General features: G+C 52.0%; 1 protein-coding gene across 3 annotated transcripts in view; it reads right to left on the reverse strand.

The window, feature by feature from the left end:
- The window catches only part of ERGIC1 (endoplasmic reticulum-golgi intermediate compartment 1), a 103156-nt gene that overhangs the window by 6969 nt on the left and 72531 nt on the right, over positions 1-23656 (reverse strand). For all 3 annotated transcript variants that reach the window (XM_088023473.1, XM_088023471.1, XM_088023472.1), the window contains exons 6-9: positions 17674-17778; positions 13018-13078; positions 8534-8634; positions 5881-6003 (exon numbers count right to left, since the gene is read on the reverse strand). In XM_088023473.1, coding sequence (XP_087879599.1) covers positions 5881-6003; positions 8534-8634; positions 13018-13078; positions 17674-17778 — 390 coding nt within the window. The remainder of the gene's footprint in view (positions 1-5880; positions 6004-8533; positions 8635-13017; positions 13079-17673; positions 17779-23656) is intronic.

Raw genomic sequence — 23656 nt, forward strand, 5'->3', positions numbered from 1 at the left:
AGATGCCGGTGGCGGCAGACAGACTGGAGCCGCGGATGAGAACACCGAAGCTGTGGCTTCGCAGGGGTGGGGGCTGTTGTGGGAGGGAAGCTGATGATGACTGGGCCCCGGAAAAGCGGGGGAGGACAGGGTGTGGTGGTCTCCATCCAGTGGCGTCGCGCCTGCCAGACCCCCCAGTCCCAGCCTCCGGACAGGAGCCCGGTGGGAGGACTGAGTCCTCTCCCCGCCACTCTCACAATGGCCGCAGCCGCAAGACACCTGCTCCCCTCCCCCAAGTCCCACCCCGGTTGAGCACCTACTATGTGCTCGGCCTGAGCTGGCACTTTCTTCTGCCTTCTCACTCCATCTGTGCAAGTACTAGGGAAATGGGGTGACCCCCACTTCACAGATGGAGAAGCAGAGGCTCGGAGAGGGACAGGCTTATTCAAGGTCACACAGCTACCAGATAGGCAAGGGTGAGGAGGAGAATCCGGGTCTGGAAGGCTGCAAAGGGTCTGCTTTTTTCGGTTAGACCCCCCTGCTTCACCCCCAACCTGAAGGATCCCCTCAGTCCCTGTCTTCATACACAGATGGCTTCTTTATATTTACTTTCTCAATTCTGTTAGGTTTTACATATCAAACGTCCTGAAGTAAGAGGACCCCATCAACAAAGTTGCGTGGTTGTAAAAATAAGCATAGTTTGTAAAGGGAGCTCTCTCCATTCATTCCAGTATTCCTTATATGTCTCAGAATCTGCCTTTGGAAAGCAAGCACCGGGAGTTTCCAGTGCAACTGAGAGATCTGTGTGCAGACCCAATTGGAGCAATCTGTCCCTGGTACACAACCTTCTAGAAGATCTAGCTCTGCTCAAACGTGTGGAAAGATTGGAACTAAAGCTTTTTACACATGCCCAGCCCTGAATAACTGAGCTGCTAATGTGGGCCTTGTGTTACAACTCACATAACAGAAACTGTTGTGGTTATGGGGGTGGACCGAGGTGTATACCCCTCCATCCGTCTGCTCAGTGTTTGATGCCTACTTATCACCTACCTGCGCTGCCCCAGGTCTGGAGACCAGAGATGACTAAGGCCCTGCTCTGTTTTCCTGGAGCTCATGGTCCAGGAAAGACACACCAAGGGAAGTCTGAGTAGGGGAGATTCGGGTCCAGCTACAAAGCTGGTCTCTGCCCTACCCGTACAGCCTTATTGGGCAAAACCTCCCCAGTTTTGTCTCTTCTCAATTGTTTTTACTATCTCCCCCATACCCCATCTCCCACCTGAGTACATGATGCCTTTTGTCTATGGCAAATCCTTCCAGGTGCCCAAATAGATGAGTGAAAAGTAATCAGTTCTAGGCAGGAAAATTTGCAAACGACCAGCCAACGAGTCTTAGATGGGACAGCTGACGTGGGCTGGTTTTTTGTCGTTGCTTTGGTTTTTTTATGATTTGTGTGTGTGGCGGTGATTTTATCACTCATGCTCACAATGTCACCTTGTTTCCTGCTATAACATTTCCTCCCGATTCCCAGCAGGGAGTCACTGTATCAAATCATCCTGGTGTCCTACCAACGGCTCCATGGTTTCTGGGGACTCTGTTGCTGGGACATCTTCGAGAGCCTTTACTTTGGAGGATGGAGGCTCCCAAACTAAGTGGTGGGACTGGGAGTGGGGTGGGGGATGTGACAGAAGCAGGCTCTGGGATCAAGTCCCAGCCTCGCCATTTACTGGCTATGTGACCTTGGATGAGTTTCTTTACCTCTCTGGACCTCAGTTAATTCATATATAAAACAGGACTGATATCATCTACCTTGGAGGGTTCCTGGGACAGTTAAAGGAGATAATTATAAGATTAATGCTTAATAAGTGTAGCTATATGATCACTTCTTCAAGCAGCTGTCTCTTGTATATTTCTGAGTAGCCACATCCAGTACCTACATCCAGGCTAGGCCTTGTGCTGGATGCTGGGGACACACAGGGACATCAGACCTGGAGCTCGTCATAATCAGGCCTGGCAATTATAAAGTGCGATCTAAAGTTTGGGGGATTATTTCACTGGCAAGGAGCACCTGGAGGGCAGGGATTATGTCTAGTTCAGCTATCTCGGCTGCCCAATGGAAGCATGCCGTTACCAGCTGGTACTTTTTGGTGGGCAAAAAGTTTCACGGCCAAACTGGCCCAGTGTGGTACTTTCTGACTTCTGGCTGTTCCTCCCTTATGGAATAAAACACACAAGGAGAGTGATGTGACACTGCTGAAGTCATCCAATCTGTCACCACAACCCACTTGAAGGCAATCCCAAAAAAGGGGCTCTGGCAAGTGGCAGGGGCAGGGAACAAATGTGCGTGTGTGGGAGGGGGCACTTTGAAGGGGATCACTTGCATGTTGTTAAATACCATCTGTTTATTCCTTTAGTGGTGGAATTTTCTGGAATAGCACAGAGCGGAAGTCTGAGCAACGTGCCTCGGGTGCCTAGAGAGAGAAGCCCCAGGCAGCCTGGTGGAGACTTCCGGGAGGAGGGATCCTCCTCTGTTCAGACTCGGGATGTCCAAGTCCTTTGCAGACCACGAGACCCTAGAGGGGCAACCTCGAATAAGCCGGGTACTTGATAGGTACAAACGTGTCAGGGAGGCCCCACCTGCCTCTCCCCTCCACACCCACACCCCCTTGAACGGCACCCCACCTCATTCCAGCCCACCCACAGCTGCCTCCGAAGCCCTGCAGCCGCCACATGACGACATCCTGGCCTCTGGCCTAAGCCCTCTCTTAAACAGCCCCCGTGAGGAGCTATTTGCAGAGGTCCCCATTTGGGCTTTGGGGGCTTTGCACACAAGTGTTTGATTTTAAAAAGAGAGAAAAAGAAGTCAGAGCAGGTGCCTCCACTTCCATCCTGGCCCCACCCCGCGCTGTGAGGGCTCCCAAGGCTCTTTGTGCTGTGTGTGTCTGCATGTGAGCGTCATCCCCACATCTGCTGTCTCGTCTCGTGACAAGGGCCTTTGAAGCTCCACAATGACGCCATCTGCCAGGGACAGCCAGTTGGCTCACTTGGGGCTGACCCCCACGGTTGCCGTGGCAACCATGATGGTGGCCCGGGGCCTTCAGAAACACCACCAGGCTCATGCTGTCGGGAGGTTCCCTCAGCATGGCCCATGCTCGGGCGGAGGTGGATGGGGCCGAGATGGAGGCGAGGCTGATGGCCAAAGGCAGGAGGAGAAGGAAATGGAGTCATGGAGGTATCTGGCCTCTGGGTTATGAAGGACAGGCTCTTCCCCTGTGACTTCTTGGGACCTCGGGCTCTCAGAAGTCCACCCCCATCAAAAGAGGCCACATGGCCTTCACAAAACATGCCATCGTCGGGCACCTCTGCACATACTGTTTCCCGTGCTAAGACCCTCTCTGCTTCACTCATCAGTCTAGAAAATTTCTCTACATCCTTCAAGACCCATCTCTGGGTTTCCTTCTCCAAATGTGCCAAACCAAAGGCAGTTGTTGCTACCACAGTGCCCGGTGCACAGCTCCAGTGGAGCCCCTGCTGGACGGGACTTAGTTCTCTGCGTGCTCACACCTCTTCCCCACCAGCTGGGAGCAGTTTAAGGACAAGGAGAAAGCCAAATTCAGCTACCTCTGTTGCCCAGCATGGAGCCTGGCACATGGTAAGTTCTCGCAGAAGTTTAGCGAATAAATGAAGTTGCTTCATTTCTCAGCCACTTGCCAAGGGGTTTTCACACTCAGAGCCTCAGATACGTGGCATATGGGAGCAAATAAGGGGACATGAAGATCCTTCTCAACCCTACAATGAAACATGGACAAAGGGGGTTTCTCTCTCACTGCCAATGCCACAGACCCCAGGGCCTCTGAGAAGCAGACCACACCCGCACAAACATGCCAACTTGTGTCTTAGTCTCTGTCTTACTCTGGGTATGCGGTAGAAGCGCTAGGGTAAAACAAACAAACAAACAAACAAACAAACAAAAAACAAAAAGCCCACACCATTTGGGTGCTACCCTGTATGGCCTTGGGTAAAATTACTTGCTCACAAGTCCCCTGGCTTTTGGGTCAAAGGGTTTGTGCATCACCCCCCCAGCGGCTGACCCAAACTACCTGTGTACCAGATAGTGGATACAGGTCCCCTTGCTGTGCATCCTCCCGATCTCTATTGTGGCAGGTCTGTAATTTCTGCCAGTCTGATAGGAACGAACTGGGTCTTGTATTTTGAATCAAATTCCTCCAATTTCTAGGGAACTCGGGCATCTTTTCACAGCCAGTATGGTCTCTCCAATGGTCAAGTCCTCACCCATTTTTCTTTTTGGTCACTTAACTGTTTCTTACTGGTTTGTAGGAATTCTCTCTGTATAAATTCTGAAGATTATTCCTTTCTTGTACGTGTGACAAATATCTTTTCCCAATCTGTGTCCGGTGTCTTAGCTTTATGGTAGGTGCCCTCTGTTGACCAGAAGTTTCAAATTTGTATGGAGTCCGAGAGTGGCATTAAGTCTGTTGTGAGGCTCACATAAGCACCAGGGTTCTGACACCCTTTGCACCCACATGGCTTTCTATCAGGCAAAGAGCTTCCCTTTGATGATGTCCTTTGAGTCCCATGAGGCCTGCGAGGCAGGGGGAGTAGGGCCTGTTATTGCTATGTAGTGGATAGGATGGAGACATTGCTGCGGACATCGGAACTTTGTGCCTCTTGATATCCACCTTTCTGTTTTCTAGTAACTGACCCCTGATTTTCCTCTTGAGGAACCCCACCCCTCACAATCTTTGTCCTTGTGATCCGGCTGGGGCTGGTCAACTGGGATCCCCCTTTCACTCTCTAGGCCGCAAGGTTGGAAGGGGAGCTCAATGAGGCCAGCGACAGTACTATCTTATCCAGGACTCAGGTCAAATTACTGAGAAGGAGGCACTTTCCATTAGTAAATTCTTTTTGAAAATGAAGCCAGTATAGAGGAAAACAGGACTAAAAAAATGTCTATTCCGGACAACATTTGTGCCTGGATCTAGCCATGCCTAAGGCTTACCTACATCAAGCCAGCTGGATGTGGGGTTCTGTCTTTTCTGTGACAGAGTTGTGACTAGTACAAATCTAGTGAGAGCCAGGAATGAGAGATCCAGGACTAGACCCTTGATCTTGAATCATTATTAAAAGTATGAAGAGGTACAAAAGCATAAGGACCTTTAGGCCTCAGTTTCCAAATCTGTGAGGTAGGGATAATCACCCCATCTCCTCCACCTCAGCTGACTCTGGCTTATGAAACATCTCTGGGCCTCCTGGCTGAAGCAGGGTGCTGTAAACCTGCTGTTCTGCCCCCAAGGACACTTTGAACGGGAAGCCAGAAAATAGCATCCTTGACAGAAATACTCAGCATCAAAGAAAAATGACATCAGCTTGAAGCTGCCCCAAAGAAAATCAGACTTGATGGAGACAATGGCAAAAAAATAAATAAATAAATAAAGGAAAAATAAAAAATCAAAGAAAAAAAGAAAAGAGAACAAGCAGGCAGGAAAGAAAGAAGAAACCTGACAGTACCAGCAGCTATAGTTGGAAAATAGATATGGGAAAAAAATGAGTTAAATCTTCACTGTAAAATTTCCACAGAAAAGGATAAACCCTGCTAAACCCATAAAAATAAGACACTGGAGAGAATCACAAACATCTCATTGAGCCATACAAACATTTGCTTAACAAATTAAATTCATTTAGTGACATTCTCCTTTGGAAAATATTTTCTTGATGACATGCCGTCGATATTGACATGATTCTGATAACATCTCTCAACATCCTAGGGATCACAACCTCCTGTGTACAGCCTGAGATCCTAGCCCTGCGGGCTGCCTCCCATCCCTTCAAGAACCAGCCGGGGTGCCAGGAGAAGGGGCGCATGGCAGGTGCCCACCGACTCACCGTGGTGATGAATCGGTACAGAGGTTGCCGTCTCTCTGTGTACTTGACCGTGATGGGGCTAAGGTCATAGCGGAACCAGATGGCGGGGATGATGCGGCCTGTGTGGCTGTAGGCGACGTACTCCTGGGGTGGAGGAGGGGAGGAGGGGCACATGAGAACCAGACATACAAACCATGGCTCATGGTGGGTGGGGGGTGGATTGCAGAGGGTCCTCTGGCGACCCACAACAAGGGGCCTTCTTCTCTTTCCTGCCTGGAGCCGGACTCCCCCAGTTCCTCTCACCCCTTGCCCTGGAGGCTCTGCTGTCAGCAGCTGGATGGGCAGCATTGCCGGGGACATTTTCAACTCTTCTGGCTGCTTGAACATTGACCATATGACCTGGAAGCAGCACCAGGATTGGAGAGCAGAGACGTAAAAAACAGGTGTGATCTGGGCTATAGCCAGATCAGTAAAGGTCGATTTCCCCCTCTAATTCCTGGCCATGCAAAATCCATTCATTTACTCATTGTTTGCTGAGCACCTCTTGTGGGTGCTGGCTGCTGGGGACCCTGAGGGGAGAAAGCTCTGGCCCATCCCCAGAAGCAGGTCACAGTCTGCAGAAGGAAGCAGATGTAGAAGACTATCCACAATATAGCACCGCATTGTCCTTGCCACGCCACAGAAGCCCGGAGTGCCGTGGGGGCCGGCGGCGAATGCCCAACTCTCCCCAGGCCGGCTGGAAGGCTTAGTGAGGAGGGGGCATTCTATGCCACATGTGACATCCTGAGGGGTGTGTGTGTGGGGGGGTGGGGGTGTGTAAGAGACATGAGTATAAAGGCCATGTGGGGAGTGGGCGTCTTCAAAGAAGGAACACACTGAACTGGAAGGACCAAGGGACCCTACCACAAGGCTTCCGGTGACAGCACTTGGCTGGCTGGGATTAAAAGGATGCTAATGAGCTGAATTAACACGTGTCCTCTCTGGTCTGGGCATTTGCTGTCTGGGCTATTCTCATTCATCCACAATAACTGTACACCAGACTAGACCACAGGGGGTGGCCCCAGTCCCAAATGCTAGGGCCCACGCTCTGATGCTTCTCCAGGGATGACCCAAGACCTACCCACCCTGATGGACTGCAGCCGGCTCTGACGGGCACAGCCCACTTCCTCCCCGGGCAGGCTGGGGCCAAGGCCACAGAGAGAGCTGAGCAAGCTGTTCCGGCTGCTGGGTCTTTGCCAAAGCCTCTCAGGGGAAGGAGCCTTGGGCAAAACAAGATTAGCTTTCTCCAAGGAGAGCTGATGGGGCAGGGTGACTGTCTGGGTCAAAGCCCAGGGCGGAGGGATAGAGGAAAATAATGAAAAATAGCAGCAGTAGGTATTTACCCAAAGCCTCCTTTGTGAACAAAGCAGTTTTTAAAACATTGCCTCATTTGATAGTAATCTTATGAGGTGGGAACCATCCCTTTTACAAATGAGTAAGCGGAGGCCCAGAGTGGTTATGTGACTTGTCCCAGGCCACACACCTGGCAGGTGACTGAGCTGGGTCTGCACCAGCAGTCTGCTCCAGCCCCACCTTTCCTGCTCAGATTGCATCCGTATCCCAGCCCTTAGATACTGTCCGCACCTCACAGTTACAATGAGATGCGCTTCAAGAGACAGTGAGTAAAAGAAACAGGACTACCTTTGGAAAGTTATACCAGAGCATCAATCAGCACAGGGAGATCTAGGCATAGGGACCTCAAGTCACCTGAGAGAGAGCAGCTCCCAGCCCAACAGACTCAACGGCCCCAGTTCAGGCTGAGTGGGTGATGTGAGCTAGAGGCCAGGCAGAGGAGAACTCGGTTCTAACCCCCACTTGGCCACTTTGTAGCTCTATGACCACCTCTCGGTGCCAAGACAGTGTCACTGTCCCCAAATCTGTAAAATGGGGACAATGACAGTCCCAGTCAGAGCTGTCATGACTGAAAAGATGGTAGAGGTAGAGAGCTTAGTTTAATATCCAACCCACAGTCAGTGCTTGATAAATGGTATCTACTACTCTATTATTATTATCAACTGCGCTAAACAACATATCACCTATCAGGGGTTTGGGCAGCTCTAGAACAGGAGGAAAAGGACAGTCCTGGTGACAAAGGGATCCACTGGGCTGTGCCTCAACTAGCATGTTGCAAACATTCATGTCCATTGGCAGGGTCATCTCCCGGGAAGCTAGAGGCTGTCTCAGCTTGAAACAACTGTTAGTCATCCCATTCCGTGGGCTCTGACCGTGCTCTGCTTCCCATCAAGGTCTACCTGCTTCTCCACGACTTTGAGTATTGGGGTCCTAGGACACTCCTGTTAATCAATGGCCATCTGGTGATTTTGGATAAAGTGCTTGTACCCCAGGAGCGAGAACATCTGTTATGTGTTGACGAATCAGGGTCCTGAGTCTGAAGAACTGGGGCCAGATGCAAGGCTCTTTCTCAACAGATCACAACCCATCTCCTGGTTAGACTTCCTCCCCTTGATGCTGAGACTAGCCTCTCATCTACCCAGGGACAGAGCCTGGCCAGAGCAGTGCCCCAGGAAAGGCTCCCTAAAGGGAACCAGCAGGAATCGCGCTCAGATACTTGTCATTTCTCCTTAGAGCCAGCAGAGGGCGCAATTGCACACAACTGAGCCCACGGACCACGTACCTTGTTAGCCACCGTGTACTGGTACGAGTACCGCTGCTTGCCGCTCTTGTCCTCATAAACCGTGGGCACGATCTTCAAGATGTAGTCGTGGGAGGCGAGAGCTGCAGGAAGGACACAGCAGGATGAAGCAGGGGGACAGGCACTGCCCAGCTGGCAACTCTATGTCATTTCAACCCTAAACCTGCTCAGCATTGTTGGGGGGCTGTTTCCAAATTTTCATCACCAAACAACCCCTCTTCATTTTCTCCCTTTGGACACCAGGAATTGAGTGACTCCGTCTATCAGGATCTTTATTCCTGCACTGTATAGGATAATAAAATTCTGGAAATGACCCAAATGTCCATCAACAGGGCAAACATTGAAGAGTGGGTACTGGGAGAAGCCACGGTCCAAGAGGTATTGTTAAGTGAAAAGAACCAAGTTACAGAACGGAGTTAACAACATGTTTCCAGGTACTGGGGGCAGGGAAGACTCACTCTCTCTATATGCATGAATATATAGAATTTTCTGGAAAGATACCCAAGAAACTATTAGCAGTTTTAGCCTCTGGGGAAGAAGGCAGGATTTGATAAAGATCACATTTCATGGTGCAACCCCGGTCCTGTATGAATACTGTTCCTTTTGAAACAAGCTGGGTTTTAAGTTTTAAAAAGAAAGAGCCCACGATGGGGTGCCTGACTGGCTCAGTCGTTAGAACATGCAACTCTTGATCTCCGGGTTATAAGTTTGAGCCCCACGTTGGGTGTCGAACTTATTTTATCGAAAAAAAAAAAAAGAGCCAATGAACCGGAGAAACTGCATTTATGAAGAACTGTTTAATTTCTTTCCTCATTTTCAATTAATGGGAGATCAGTTTTCCCTCCACCTGGCCCTGTCATATTGCACTGTAACTCTTACCCACCATCACTGGATGGGGGGAGGCTGCAGAGAGCAGGGACCAAGCCTTACTCATCTCTTGTCCCAGAACCTTGCATAGGGCCTGGCACAGAGTGGAAAATAGCAAGTGCTTACTGAATGAATGAACCGATGGAAGGATGGCTGGTCAGAGCCATGAATGGAAGAACAGATGCATCAGCTTCTGATAAGCATGAGGTAACTGGAATCAAACACTAGGCTGACAGAATGCTGGCCCAAAGCTGCCAAATAGCACCCAGGAAAGGTATGGATTCCCTTGGATCATGCTTCTGGGATGCTAAGAGAAGCTCAGTTATACTTCCCTTCTAAAATGTTGGGTCAGGGATCACGGAGCTAAAATAACACAGAAATTTAGTCTTTTGTGTGCTAATCCTGGTCTACTGGCTGAATCAGTTCTGAGTCCTTGGACTTGCTTGCTGTAAGAGGTTAGGGGATGCAGATGGCATTCATGGCCTCTTCCTGCTAATACTACATCTTTGTAAGGAAAGGGCAGTGCTTCCTGAACTGTCTTGAGACCTGACTCTTCTGAAAACCTCAGAAAAGCCCTGCAGCCCATGAAGACCCCAAAACCCCTTTGCTCAAGCCCACAGTGGTCTTCGGGTGTCAGGAGAAGGAGAGTCATCCGGGATTTAAAAGACAGACACTTGGGCCTCACCCCCACTCAATGGTTCCAGAGTGGGCCTCAGAATCTGCATTTTAAACCAGGAGCCCGAAGACTATACTTGAGATACAGTGCTCCAAATGCCCATCACCCTAGGTTAAACACTTGAGGGGATGAAAAAGTGAAAGCCTTATGAAAATCACACCTGTAATAGTTCTGTTAAAATTTGTACAAAATAGATGATCATAAAGAGAAAAAAAATAAAAACCACCCACAAATCCACCATCCACAGAAAACCATGGATTCACATTCTTGTGTGTAAACTGCTAGACTTATATTTATACATATATTTATGTTTTCCTAAAATGGCATCATACTGTACCCTTTTCTAAGAACTAAACACCACAGATACCATTTTAGGTCCAAGACACAGAAAGTAATAAGCTCCACTCTGTTTGTTTATTTGCTGCAGTATCCCCTAGCACAGCGCCTGGCACACAGTAGGTGCTCAATAGATGTCTGCTGCCCGAATGCCAGCGAAGTGCTGACCCATCTGCACATATCCCACAGCGCAGCCACATAAATGCACTCAACCCACCCCCCGTGGCTAGACACTGACGCTGTTCCTCATTTTCACTGTTATAAACAATGACCTAATGGACATTATTTTCCTAAATCTTTGCACACTCTTTTAATTATTTCCTTAGCTTACTCTTCTATGAGTAGAAATGATGACTCAAGGCAATGACCATTTTTAAGGCCTTTGATACAATTTGCCAAATGCCCACTAGAGACACCGCGCCTAATTCCACCCACGTGGACTACTTGTCAGTGGACCCCTCCTAGGGGCTGCTGGCTCCGACCTGATCCAGGCAGGCCCACATACACTTTACGCTCGCAGCCTCCCTCCCTCCTAACATCTTGTTATGGAAAAATTCAAACACATGAAAAAATGGGGGCTCCTATAACGAACCCCCCTCCCCATGCCGGTCTCCCATTCCCCAGTTTCAGCAATTAACAACATACGGTCGATTTTGCTTCCTCCCTACCCCATCGTTTACCCTGCTCTGTTTTATCTGGAAGCAAATCCCAGACATCACATAAATTCATCCAAAAATGTTTTAGCTATGTCTCTATAAAAGATAAAGCCTCTTTAAAAAATCAAAACACAACAACCACAATGTCATCATCACCGCGGCTAAAACATCCACAGTTACTCCTCAGTATCTTCAAAGAAAGTGGTCTGCTGGAAGAAAAATCGTTTCCTAGAAGTGGGAGTTCCTTTAGATAAGGTGGTCAGGGAGGGCCTCTCGGAGGTGGTGACATTTGCGTTGAGACCTACATAATAAGAAGCAGCCCTCACTGGGAAGGTCTGGGAGCAGAGGGGGCAGCAAAGGCAAAAAGGCCCAGCAGGGAGGCCAAGCTGGAGGGCAGAGGGAATGAAAGCCAGCCCTACCCTTGGCTGCTTGTTGTCTGATCTAATGCATTTTCTTTCCATGGAAGCCAGCCTGAGATGGCTCTCCTCATGAGCCCTAGAGCAGGCAGGGTTTTCTGCGCAGACGCTCTACTGGTTGACACCGTGTGGGTCCTTCCGAGCTCAGTTCTATGTCAATATCTGTGCCAACTGCGAGCGGGTGTGGACCACCACCTTGGGGCAACGAGGGCCCTTCCACAGAACTATACCAACAATGACACCAACATTAACACGGGAAGGATCATCTCCCTCTGTCAGAATCAGACATCTGCATGAAGACAAGGAGGCCCCGCTGCGTGTGCCTATGTGGCTGGAGGCGACGCGAACGGGCCCGCACCCAAGGGAAAGCAACGGGACGAGGTAAAGCAAATACCATAAATATCACAAGCATTGCTGTGACGCTAAAAAACTAGGAACAGACATTTTCCACGAGACGACAAGGCCTTAATAAAGCACGTCAGAGCTGCTAGATGGGCAGGCGTGCCTCCGTCTCCACTGGAAACACTGTCCACAAACCGTGGTCACGTAAAAATTGCCAAGGACAAAAATCAGAAGGTAAACTGCCTTCTACTGGCTTTGAGACGATGACTTCTGCTGACGGCATAGTTCACAGGGACACGGAGAAAGGAAAAGTGTGATTTGTTGAGGGTGGGGGATCACTCATGGAGAGATGTTTTCTTTTGCTTGAATTTCTGACCATCAGAGAGCAGAATGTATTTTAAGAAACAATGAGAAAAGCCTTGTGGATAAAAAAGAAGAGCTCAGGTGAGGAAATAAGGAAAGTTAAGGTCACCTGTGCCGCGGGATCCAGGGGGTGGATCCATTTAAGCGGACAGGTCTCCTGGACCCATTCTGTGCATGCATCCAAGGCCCCGTGTGTGTGCACACGTGAGTGTGTAGGTGTGCAAAACTTCATTAGATCAGGCAACAGACAGGTAGGTGTGTGCGTAGGTGTGTCAGTGTGTAAAGACACGGAGCCCGCCTTAGTTGGGACCAAGGTGCCAGAGAGCTGAGCAGGTGGAGGGCTCAGGGAGAGGGCATTCATGGGTGGGAAGGGCTCCAGCCCAAGGAGTGTGGGGTTGGGTGGGCGGCCCAGGTGGTCAGACCTGACTGGGCCACCCTCAGCCCTATTATCACGGTGCCTGCCGCTGGAGCTAGGATGAATTCGGGCTCTGCCATGGCTCCCTGCGGGATCTTATAGGTGATCACCTCAACTAAAAACAATTCGGTGGCAGTAATGACAACAGTAATGATGATAATAGCTGGTACTCACTGAGCTCTTATGACGTGCCTGGGGCTGTCCCATCCTTTCCCCGGGGAGGGTGGGGACAAGCCACTTATCTCCCCTGGTCTGTCAGACAGGGCTAATTCCACCTCCCTCACAGGCCCGCTGTGGGAAAGGAGCATTCACAGCTGGGCTTACAGTGAGTGCTTGATACGCGTTCCCTTCTTCTCCCCCTTTCCCTGTTCCCAGTTGTGATATGGGATACGTACGGTTGGAGGTGAGTCTGTCTGCTCCCCCGAGAGCGTTGAAAGCTCCGTGGACGTTCTGGACCTGTGGAGAAGCACAGTGAGGGGACTGACCCCAGGATGCCACTCCTCCAGGCCTGGGCCTGGCCACACGAGGGGCTGGCCAGGTGCCACCCTGGTGTAGGGACCTTACCCAGCGTGGTCTATCTCATAGAGAAGTTGTAGGGAGCAAGAGACCGACACAGCCCAGGCCCGGCACGTAGTAGGCACTAGCTTGCTACCCATCCTGGGCGCCTGTAACACACCACTCTATCCTGCCGTACTTCTAGTCATCTCATTTAGTGCCTCTAATGATGTACTGTTGAGCCCATTTTACAGAAGAGCAAACCAAGGCTTCGAGAAGTGCTGAAGCTCGTCCAGTGTCACATAGCTGATAAATGGCTGAGCCAAGCTCCAAATTCAGGTATCTGAGCTCTTCCCATTAAGCCACTTTGGAAATACAAGTAAAGGTGGGTCTGGGTTCCAGCACACGCCTCCTTAGATCCCCTACAGCCTTCTGAGGCTCCAGGGCTGCTGGCCTCCCACTGCATCTGCCGCAGAGAACATACAGCAGCTGTGAAGAGCCCTCTCCTCACGGCAACTGGGCCCCTGAAAGGGCCTGATGTAGAGTGGGGCCGAAGGCCAAATCCTCCCTCTTCTCCGAGGATGAGGGGAAACCATGTCAGCTACAGGAAAATCTAAAGCAGGGCAAGGCATGCCTGGTACATGGGGCATGCCACCATGGGTATGGTTAACAGGGGCTGCCAAGCTAGTCACCCTGGAGGGCTTCCTGGAAGAAGAGACACACTAAGATCTGTAGGAAAGTGGGAACTTAATCAGGCAAGCAGCATCTGTGAAGCATGAGCCCGGAGACTGAGGAATAAACAGAAGCCCGCGTGTCCCCAGGGGAAGGGGGTGAGGTAGGTGGGGATAGGCTCCTGCAGAGAGGGCCATTTCAGGAACAGTGGGAAGCAGCTGGGTGACCTGATCCTCGATCCCTGTCTCAGGTGGCTGATGTTTATTGAGCACTTAACAGAGCTGTACACTCCTAACAAGCCCAAAGAAAAGGGAAGTTTGTCCACTGCTGCCTTAGGGAAGGACAATCTGAACCCAAGAGGATAGTGGTTATGGAGGAGAGGAGAGCTAGAATGTTCCCTCCCGTAGTCAATGTGTCATGGTTTTATCTCACATTCATTTGTATGATCATTTGATTAACTTTTGTTTTCCCCTCTAGATTGTAAGTTCCACATGGGCAGGGACCATGCTCGTCCTCAGCAATGTGCACAAGGCACATAATGTGCATAGCAGGAGCTCAATAAATATTTGTTACATGGATGATGGATAATGGGTGGGTAGATGGAACCTCAGCGAAGTTTTTTTCTCATTTAAAGAAAATCCTATTTTACCCATAATCATGACCAGGCAGAAGGCTGTTTCTGTCCTGTTCGGCCAGCGGCACATAGCAACACAAGACTGTCCCCTCTCCTCCCCACCGTCTGTCCCCTTCCTTTCCCGCTGCTGCCCTGTCTCTCCTGGCTCTGGCCGCAGCCCTTCCCTCACCTCCAGTCTGGCCTCACGGCCCATCTTCCACACGGCAAGTGGGTGCTCCAACACACCAACCTGCCCCAGTCAGCCCCACCTGCCCCACCTGCCTGAATCCCTCGCCCCCCGTAAAACTCAGCTCCCTGCTTCCCTTCAGGGACTCTTCTGCATCCTCTCCAACTCTGAGGAGCACTCACTTCCCATGCCTTGTTATAGAACATCATTCTGGTCATGTGGACATCTGCTGACCCATTTTTTCTAAGAGGAACCTTGAGGGCCTTTTATACGAAAATGACTGTCTGGATGTATCACAGAGTGGAAGATGTGTGAGATGCTCCTTGCCCAAGAGACTTCCCTGTGAGGTTGGCCAAATCCTTCCCACCCTTCAGGGGCTGGCTTACATGTTACCTGCAAAGTCACCCTCCTCTGGGAGGTGGCCCTCCCTGACTTCCCAGGCTAGGAGGAACCCTGTCCCTGCTCCCATATCACTGCCCAGAATCCCATGCCTCTCTTGTCCTTAACCCTCCTTGTCCTATACGATCATGCTTATTTATTTGATCTCTTCTCCTGAGAGCAAGAGTCCTGTATCATTTACCCATCATGTAACCCCAGGGCCTGGCACAGAGCAGAAATTTCAAGAAGGTCTGATGAATCCATGACTGTATGAGGCACAGCAATGGAAGACCTGGGGCCAGACATACCTGGTTCCTTATAAGCTGTGTGACCTTGGGCAAGTTACTGAATCCCTCTGACCCAGTCTCCTCATCAGGAACAACAAATGCTATCCGGCACCCTTAAGGGAGTCTTTGTGAGGATTAAACACGGGGTCACCTGTAACGTTGCTCTCTAGGTAAGAAAGAGCAGGCTTCTGGCGTCCAGAGGACGGAGTGTAGCCTGGCACAAAGACGGGGTTTGAATTCTGGCTGTGCAGAGCCGAGCGACCCTGGACAGTTTTCCCCTGGGCACACCAGAGTTCACAGTGACTTTTTTTCCCAGGGCCGCGGTGAGGATTTGCCAAGCTGGTGGGTCTAAAGGCAGCTAGGGCACTGCCTAGCACTTAGTATATGGAGCGCCTGTCGCCCACCACCTGCCTGTGATTTGTCAGCTCCTGTCCTGCTGGGGGTGGGGACCACCCCGCATTCTGTCTTCTCTATGGCTGCGCGAGCATGGCTGCTTTGTCTTGCAGGGCCTGGTGCAGAATTAAGGTACAGAGAGCAACAGCAGTAAGAGCTCATTTCCTTGACTGCTTACTCTCTTCCTGGCACTGATCTAAGGGCTTTATGTGCAGAAATTCATTTTATCTTCACTACAATCCTCTGAGGCAGGTACTATTTACCGTCCCCATTTTACAGATGAGATAACTGAGGCTCAGCAGGACTAAATCATTTGTTCAAGGTCACACAACTAGTATGTGGTGGAGCCAGGACTTGGATCTGGAAAGGCAGGCTGGGGAGCCAACACACGATGACCCCGAGTGCAGAGCTGGGGCCCCGTGGGTGGTGAACCCTGTGTGGAGGGAGTCCACAGTCGCAGGGCAGGCTGTGCTTCACCGAGTGTGTAGGCAGGGAGTCTGGCTCACGGCACCCACGGTGGCCAGGCCTTCTCTGTTCCTAAGCGCTGTCTCCAAGAGGAAGAGCTCTGTGGCCTCCAGAGGGACTGGACAGGTTGATGACTGGCCCCTCAGGCTGGGCCCAAGGTGCCCACAGGGAAAGAAGCAGAGGCGATGCGGAGTGGAGAGAGGAAGTGTGAGAGCATGCATGTGCCTGAGGGGCAGCGTGCCCTCCGGAGGGAGCACGGGGGAGGTGGAGCCCGCGGTGCAGCCTGAAGCCAGACTCTTGATTCAAACTCAGGCTCTGCAACGGACTGTACCTCCCCGTGCCTCAACTTCCTCACCTGTAAAATGGAGACAATAAAGTACCCACCTCTTGGGCTGCTAAGAGAGTGAAAGGTCACACTTATAAAGAATGGTGCTTGGCAGGTCCATGTGAGTGGGGTAGTGCGGGCAGGAGTGTGTATGTGAGCTGTTCCAACGTGGGTGAGTCTGTGCGCGTCCCTGGGTGGTGTGTGTGCACTGTGTCTGTGCAAGAGTCTGGGTGTGTGTACATTTGGTGTGTGTGTTTAGGGATGGATCTTATGGTATACGTACGAGCACGTGTGTGTCAGGGTGTACGTCTGAGCGTGTGTCTCATGAGTGTGTGCGTGAGTCTGAGCACATGGGTGTGCACGTAAATGCGTAATAGGTGTGTGTGCTATGCTTGTGGGCCTATGTGAGCCCCAGGTACGCACCACCATCCCTGGGGGGACCCTACCCTCCAATATTCTTAACCAGGAGCCAGGATTCTCATCGAGCAAGGCTTGGTGGCCGGACCCAGGGTCCTGATCCCAGCATTGTGGCAGGACGAGTTACCTCCCTACTCTGGGCCTCAGTTCCAGAATCTACCTTCAGGACCATGGGGAGTAGTGGAGAAGAGAGAACACCCAAGCTCCCCTGCCTGCAGCTGGTGGAGAGCAGGTGGTTTGTGTTGTATGTATGGGATGTATGGGAATACATGGCTGCCATGGGTAGGAAGCTGCTGGGCTGGGCCTGCTGGAGGTGGCCCTCTCCATCCTCACCGAGGACTGTCAGGAGGCTTCCTTCACCACGGCACCCCTACTTGGTAGGCATGGGCACTGGGCTGGAAGGCAGAAGGGGCTGTAGAGGCACACAGACTGGACTCCGGCATCAGACAGATCTGCCGGGGAACCCCCAGATAAGTGGCTTCTCTGGGCCCAGCTCCACAGCTCTAAGGCGTGGTGCCCCCTCATACCTCGTAAGGCCTCACTGGCATGGAGAAAGTGCTAGCACTTAGCACTGGCTCATTAAAAGTGCGTCTCTTTCCCCAGGCTCCAGGTCTCAACACAAGGGTCCAAGGGCATGGTGCTATCAAAACTGCAGGCGCATGCTCCGAAAGAATAATACAGAGGTGCTGTTGGACAGAGACTCAGAGGGGGTGACCCCTCTAGATGTTACATTTGTACCCAGAGAGGACAGAAGGCTCCAGGTCACACAGTCCCGGTACACCTACCCCCAGCCACGCCACCTGTGTGTACCCTGCTCACCTGTAGTGTGTCCCCAAAGGAGAGCTTGTGGATGACATGGGTCATGTCCGGGTTCTGTGGCTGGGCCGTGGCACTGTGTGTAGACACGTGGAAGTTGCCCGGGACCTGGGGGAGAGATGCGAGTTTCAGGAGTCTCGCTGGCTGCCCCAGAGGTGGGGGGGCAGGTCTTCACCCTGAAGTCAGACAGATCCGGAACGGGATCCCAGCGTGGTCGGAGCCATGGGACTGTGGAGGAGCTACTGCCCTTCTCTGAGCCTCAGGCTGCTCGTCTGCAGAACGGGGGCAGGAACAGAAGCCACCCGAGGGGGCTGCCGGGATTGTGGGGTGAGAGAACACAGCTGGGCACCTGGCACAGGCCAGGGCTCGAAATGGCAGCCGCCCACCAGCTACTTCCTGGCTGTCGGCCCCATGGTGGGTTGAACCTTTAGGCCCACGGACCAACTGAACCTCCTCAAAATCCAAATCAACACTACCACTCACCCACATTTGCCCCACCACCCCAGACTAGGGGATCCTTGAAGGCAGGACTGTGGTGGCCTCCTTTCCTCCCTGGGTCTCCCTGGATTCTGCTGGGGCATCTCTGTGGCAACAAAAGGCCCCTCCTTTCCCAAGCTGCTCAGGCCAAACCCACGGTATCATCTTGGCCCCCGTCTTTCTCTCACACCTGACCTCCTGCCCACCAGGAAAGGGCATCCGCTCCACCCTCACGACGCCTAGCCCCTGACCTTCTCAAGCCCCCACTGCTCCCCTGGACTGGACAGTGGGGGCAGCCTCCCCACTGGGCTCCCAGCTTCTGCCCTTGGCACCCCCAGGCCTTTCCCCAACAGCAGCCAGGAAGGTCCTCTAGAAGCTACATCTGATTGTGTCGCTCCTCTGCTCACATCCTCCTCTGAGTACTCCGCCGGCCATGCCAGCCTCCCTGTGGCACCAGGAACGGTGTCAGTGTGGTCCTGTGGGCCTGCGACCCTTTCCTGGAACCCTCTTTGATGTGGCTCTCCCTGGGCTCCCTCAGGCCTCTGCTCAGGGAGCCTCCCAACCCCCCTTCCCCAAACCAGCACGGGCCACCTGATCTTTATCTTGTTCTATTCTGTTTCCTCACCGGAGAACGCTGGCTCCACGCTGGTGGGGAGCTGTGTCCGATTTGACCTGCACTCCCCAGACCCTGGCAGATGCCCACAAAGTAGGTACTGGGTGAATGAACAAAGGATGAATGGCACTAAATCTTAAAATAGCGATTTTGATTTTGACATCTGGTAATTCCCATTTTACAGAAAAGAAAACTGAGGCTCAGAGTAGTGAAGACATTTGCTAAGGAACATGTCAAGAGCTGTGATTTGAACTCATGGCTGTTGGGACTCTAGACTCGGCACACTGAAGCAGGACATGATACTTCCTCCCACCATGTACCTCAGCAGCCCTGGGTTGATGGCCACATGCAGCCATCCCTTGGGACGTGCTGGGTTTGGGAAGATGGCCCAGACAAGAGCGTGGAACAGAAAATGAGACTGCATGACCCACACTGGACCAGAGGGATATATAGACTGTGGGGGCCATGGGGAGAGCCCCTAATTCAGTTGGGAGTGTTCAGAGGGGGCTTCTCAGCAGAAAGGACCCTCTTGTGCTAATGAGTCTGCATTACTTGGGAACAGGGGGAAAGGCATGTAGGCAGATGGAACAGCATGGACAAGTATGGAGGTCAGAAACTGCCCAGTCCAGTTGGTGTATAATTCCTTGTACAATAAGGAATTAGAAGACTTTGGTACTACTGAACCCGGAATAAAAGAACGGCCTGCAGGGGGTGGTAGCATCAAGAAACAAAGAGGCATTAGAGAGAGATGGGGCTGTTCAGTAAAGGCCCCACATGCCAGGCTGAAAAACAGAGTTTATTTTATTCCAGTTCAACGAAGGTTTGGTAAGCTACATCAGAGGAAGGAAGATGGCTTATAGCTTCTGGCTTAGCAGCAGTTCATCAAAGTCTGCTTATTTTGTAAGCATGCCAGTTTCTTTTTTTTTTTTTTTAAAGATTTTATTTATTTATTTGAGAGAGAGAGAATGAGTGATAGAGAGCACGAGAGGGAAGAGGGTCAGAGGGAGAAGCAGACGCCCTGCTGAGCAGGGAGCCCGATGTGGGACTCGATCCCGGGACTCCAGGATCATGACCTGAGCTGAAGGCAGTCGCTTAACCAACTGAGCCACCCAGGCGCCCAGCATGCCAGTTTCAAACACAAAGTTGTGGGCTTCCAGAAATCTTCCTGTCTTCACGAGGGCCTGAGCTTTGAGGACTGATCTGTGAGGTACCAGGCTGACAGGCATGGCCCGGCCTCAGCTCACAGGTGAGGCTAGAATGGAGTCTGGGATGTGGGCTTCAGGAGCCACATGGTAGAGCAGCAGCGGAGTTCTACACTCCAGTCCGGCCCCGCCCCCCAGCTGGGGTGCCTCGGGCAAGGTCAGTAACCTCTCTGTGCCTCAGTTTCCTCACTGGCAAAATGGAGATGACAACCACAAAGGGTTATTAGGAGGATTAAAGGAGGTGAGGAGGGCAAAGCCGATGGTAGCTGTTATTGCGTTGGGTTCCTAGGATGAACATGTTCATCATCAGAACAAGGACTCAAGAACAGAAGGACCCTCCCAGAATTCAGAACAGCATGTACACAGGCAGGGCATGGAGAAAAGCCCTCTGTATCTCAAAACGATTTCTTAACTTCATTTTTACTTATAAAAATAATTAACTATACACACTTGTATTATAAAAAATTCACAGGGACGCTGGGGTGGCTCAGCCAGTTAAGCATCTGCCTTTGGCTCAGGTCACGATCCCAGGGTCCTGGGATTGAGTCCTACATTGGGCTCCCTGCTCAGTGGGAGCCTGCTTCTCCCTCTCCCACTCCCCTTGCTTGTGAGTTCTCTCTCTTTCTCTCTCTGACAAATAAATAAAATCTTAAAAAAAAAATTCACACGATAAAGTAAGGGCTACAGGTCCCGATGTCTATCACCTCCGGAAGTAAGAAACCAATAGCATCAGGCATGGGGGCTTTGGGAGTTTTTCCATGCAGTGACATGGGGCCACTGGTGGGCAGAGTTCAGAATGGGGTTTGGAGCCTGGGCCTCATGCTCCCAGAGTTAAGTGAGTCAAGGAGGCTGGCTCCCGCGCATCTGCCACCCGCTGCCTCCCCGCGAGGCTGTGACTCAGTGACCCAGCCACCCCCCACCACAAGGAATCCATCACAGGTGGCTGACTCATACCAGCACATGCTGGGCTGCAGAAAGAAAAGACGATGCTTTTAGAGCCTGTGACTTAGGCATCTACGTCAATGTCTCTGATAGATTTTAGAAACATATAGATGGAGCCAGGCCCCAAACCCGGGCCCATCCTGCCCTCCTCCTGGGGGCTGGGTGATTCAGCGAGGAGTCTGGGCTGCTCTGGGGGCTGCCAGTGCAGCTCGGAACATGTGACCTCGGATGTCTGACTACTGGCTGACTTCCTGATGGACAGATAAGGAAGCCATGGGGCAAGTGTAAGCCTGATGCTGGGACAGAAGGGGGTGGGGGCCAGGGGCTAACCTCGCCCATCATCAGGGCACACTGTGGCTGCTGGCTTTCTTGTCGAGCAAGCACCCTCTGTCTGAGAGCTCCTAGGAGGCATGCACCCGGAACAAGGGAGAGTGGGGGTCTCCACTCTCTGCAAGGGACAAGGGCGGAGGGTGGCCTGAGCTGTGACCCGGAGTGAACGGACACAAGTGGTCATAGCTCACGTGATCTAGATGCTGGCAAGGAGAAGCAACAAGGGGACAGGGGATGGGTGGGGGCAGTACAAGGGCCTGGCGCCAGGCTGCCTGGGTTCAAATCCTACTTAATTTCTTATGCCTCCGTCTCCTCAGAGCTGTTACGAGGACTAAACAGGTTAATCTAGGAAAGGGCCAGGAGGAACCCAATAGGTGGCAGCCATGAGGCGAGGGCTGGAGTGACACTCTCCTAGAATCCCTGGCCCTCCCCGACCAGAGAAGACCCGTTTCTTGAACAACATCCATGCACATTTTATGAGCACACTTGTACCCAGGTGATAGTGGGTTCCAGCTGGTGAAATCATGGACGCTCCCACTGATGGGAGACGAAGCAGGCCAGGGAAGGGGCACTGATGCGTGTACCCGTTCCCACGGTGTTAAGTGCTTTGTATTTTAATTTGCTCATGTCTTACAACCTGAGAGGGCAGTACTAGTATCCCCATTTTACAGATGAGGACACTGTGGCTCAGAGAGGCTCAAATGCCCAGAGTCTTTCGATCAGTGAGCACTGTAGGCACGGTTCTCGACCACAGCCTTTCTGAGGGGAGCTGACTGCCGCCTTCATGAGGGTGTGCTGCTGGGCTATCTCCTGGGTGGTGGTCCTGCTTCTCCTGTGTCCACCCCACGCTGGGAACCAACAGGGGCCCTTCTTTGCTCATTGTCTGGGGCATAAATATTTGTTTAAGCCAGGTGGCCATACCCCCGAGGGGAGCTCCCCACAATTGGGAGCCGTGTGTGTCTCCTCATCTTCAACCGTTACCCCTCAGACAGGCCTTCCCTCATGCCCCTATCTCAGTGGGGCTCCTCCCTTATTCCCCACCATAACACCCTCTTCATTCTCTTCACGGCTGCTTCATCGAGATTACACATTTGCTTGAGTGTTTAGCTGCGGGTTGGCTATCACCCCATAGTCGACCACAGTGCTGCCAAGGTCAGGGACCATGGCTGTTTCTTTCAGCATTGCGTCCCCGTGCCAAGTGTGGAGCCCGGCACACAGCAGACGCTCCATAGCAAGATGCATGAATTAATCAGCAAGGGGCGGGGGACAATGGTCAAAAGAAGTCAAGCAGTGAAGTGGACGGTAGCAACACGGGGCGTAACGGAGGAGGCGGTCAGAGGAAGGGGAAGGAGGGACTCCGGAGGGACCTGCGTCAAGGAGGTCTGTGGACGAGAGCAGCAGTTCTCCAGGCGCACAGGTGCGGGCAGAGCAAGAGCCTGGGCCTACCACCAATTCAACCAGCTCCCTGCAAGCCCAGACCACACCCTCTCCTCTCCAAGGCCCCCCCCCCCTCCATGGCGGCCCGGACCCCATGCCCTCTGTGCTTCCCAAGGCCCTGCTTGTGCGGCAGCCCTGTCCTCTCCCATGTCATTCGCTTTCCCTGCAGCTCGCGGGTCAGCAGTCCACCCCGCCCATGCAGCACCAGCCTTCCTCCTTGATTGATGTTCTCTTCTAGATTCTAGGGCCTGCCTTAGGCTGGGTTCCCTCCTACCTGCCTGGCTGCCCCTTCTCCCACCTTTCATCACCCCCTCATCTCCCTACTCCTCAAAGCTGGAGTGTACCAGAAATCAGTCCTCAAACCACATTTGCATCAAGACGCTGGGTTTCTGGGACACCTGGGTGGCTCGGTCATTAAGCGTCTGCCTTCACCTCAGGTTATGCATGATCTCAGGGTCCTGGGATCGAGCTCCATGTGGGAGCTCTCTGCTCAGCTCCCTCTCCCTCTGCAGCTCCCCCTGCTTGTGCTCTCTTGCTCTGCCTCTCTCTCTCAAAATAAATAAATAAAATCTTTAAGGAAAAAAAAAAAGACCTTGGGTTCTTACATTTTGGTGCCATGGATCCTTTGCCAACATCATCTATTCACTGAGGACTCCCACATTCACATTCCAGTTCAGAACACTCTCCTGAGCCCCAGAAACACACCTCCGATCCCAAATGAAACACATCTAGAATTGAAGGACTGCTTCCCAGCCCCATCGCCCATAGAATCCATGCTTACCCAAGCCTCTCTATCTAGAAAATGGGACACCCTGGTTGTTCAGACAAAAACTAAGAGGTTGCTTTGATTCCACTCTTGCCCTCACCACCTGCATCCAACTGATCAGTAAGTCTTGTTGACTCCACATCTCTAATCGGACCACTTCTATCCAACTCCGCTGCACAACCATGGACCGTGACCTCTGCTCTTGGCCCCCTCCACTGT

Source organism: Eumetopias jubatus, unplaced genomic scaffold (assembly GCF_037043125.1).
Source record: "Eumetopias jubatus isolate StellerSeaLion01/CBP00866 unplaced genomic scaffold, mEumJub1_p1.0 scaffold_5, whole genome shotgun sequence".
Taxonomy (NCBI): domain Eukaryota; kingdom Metazoa; phylum Chordata; class Mammalia; order Carnivora; family Otariidae; genus Eumetopias; species Eumetopias jubatus.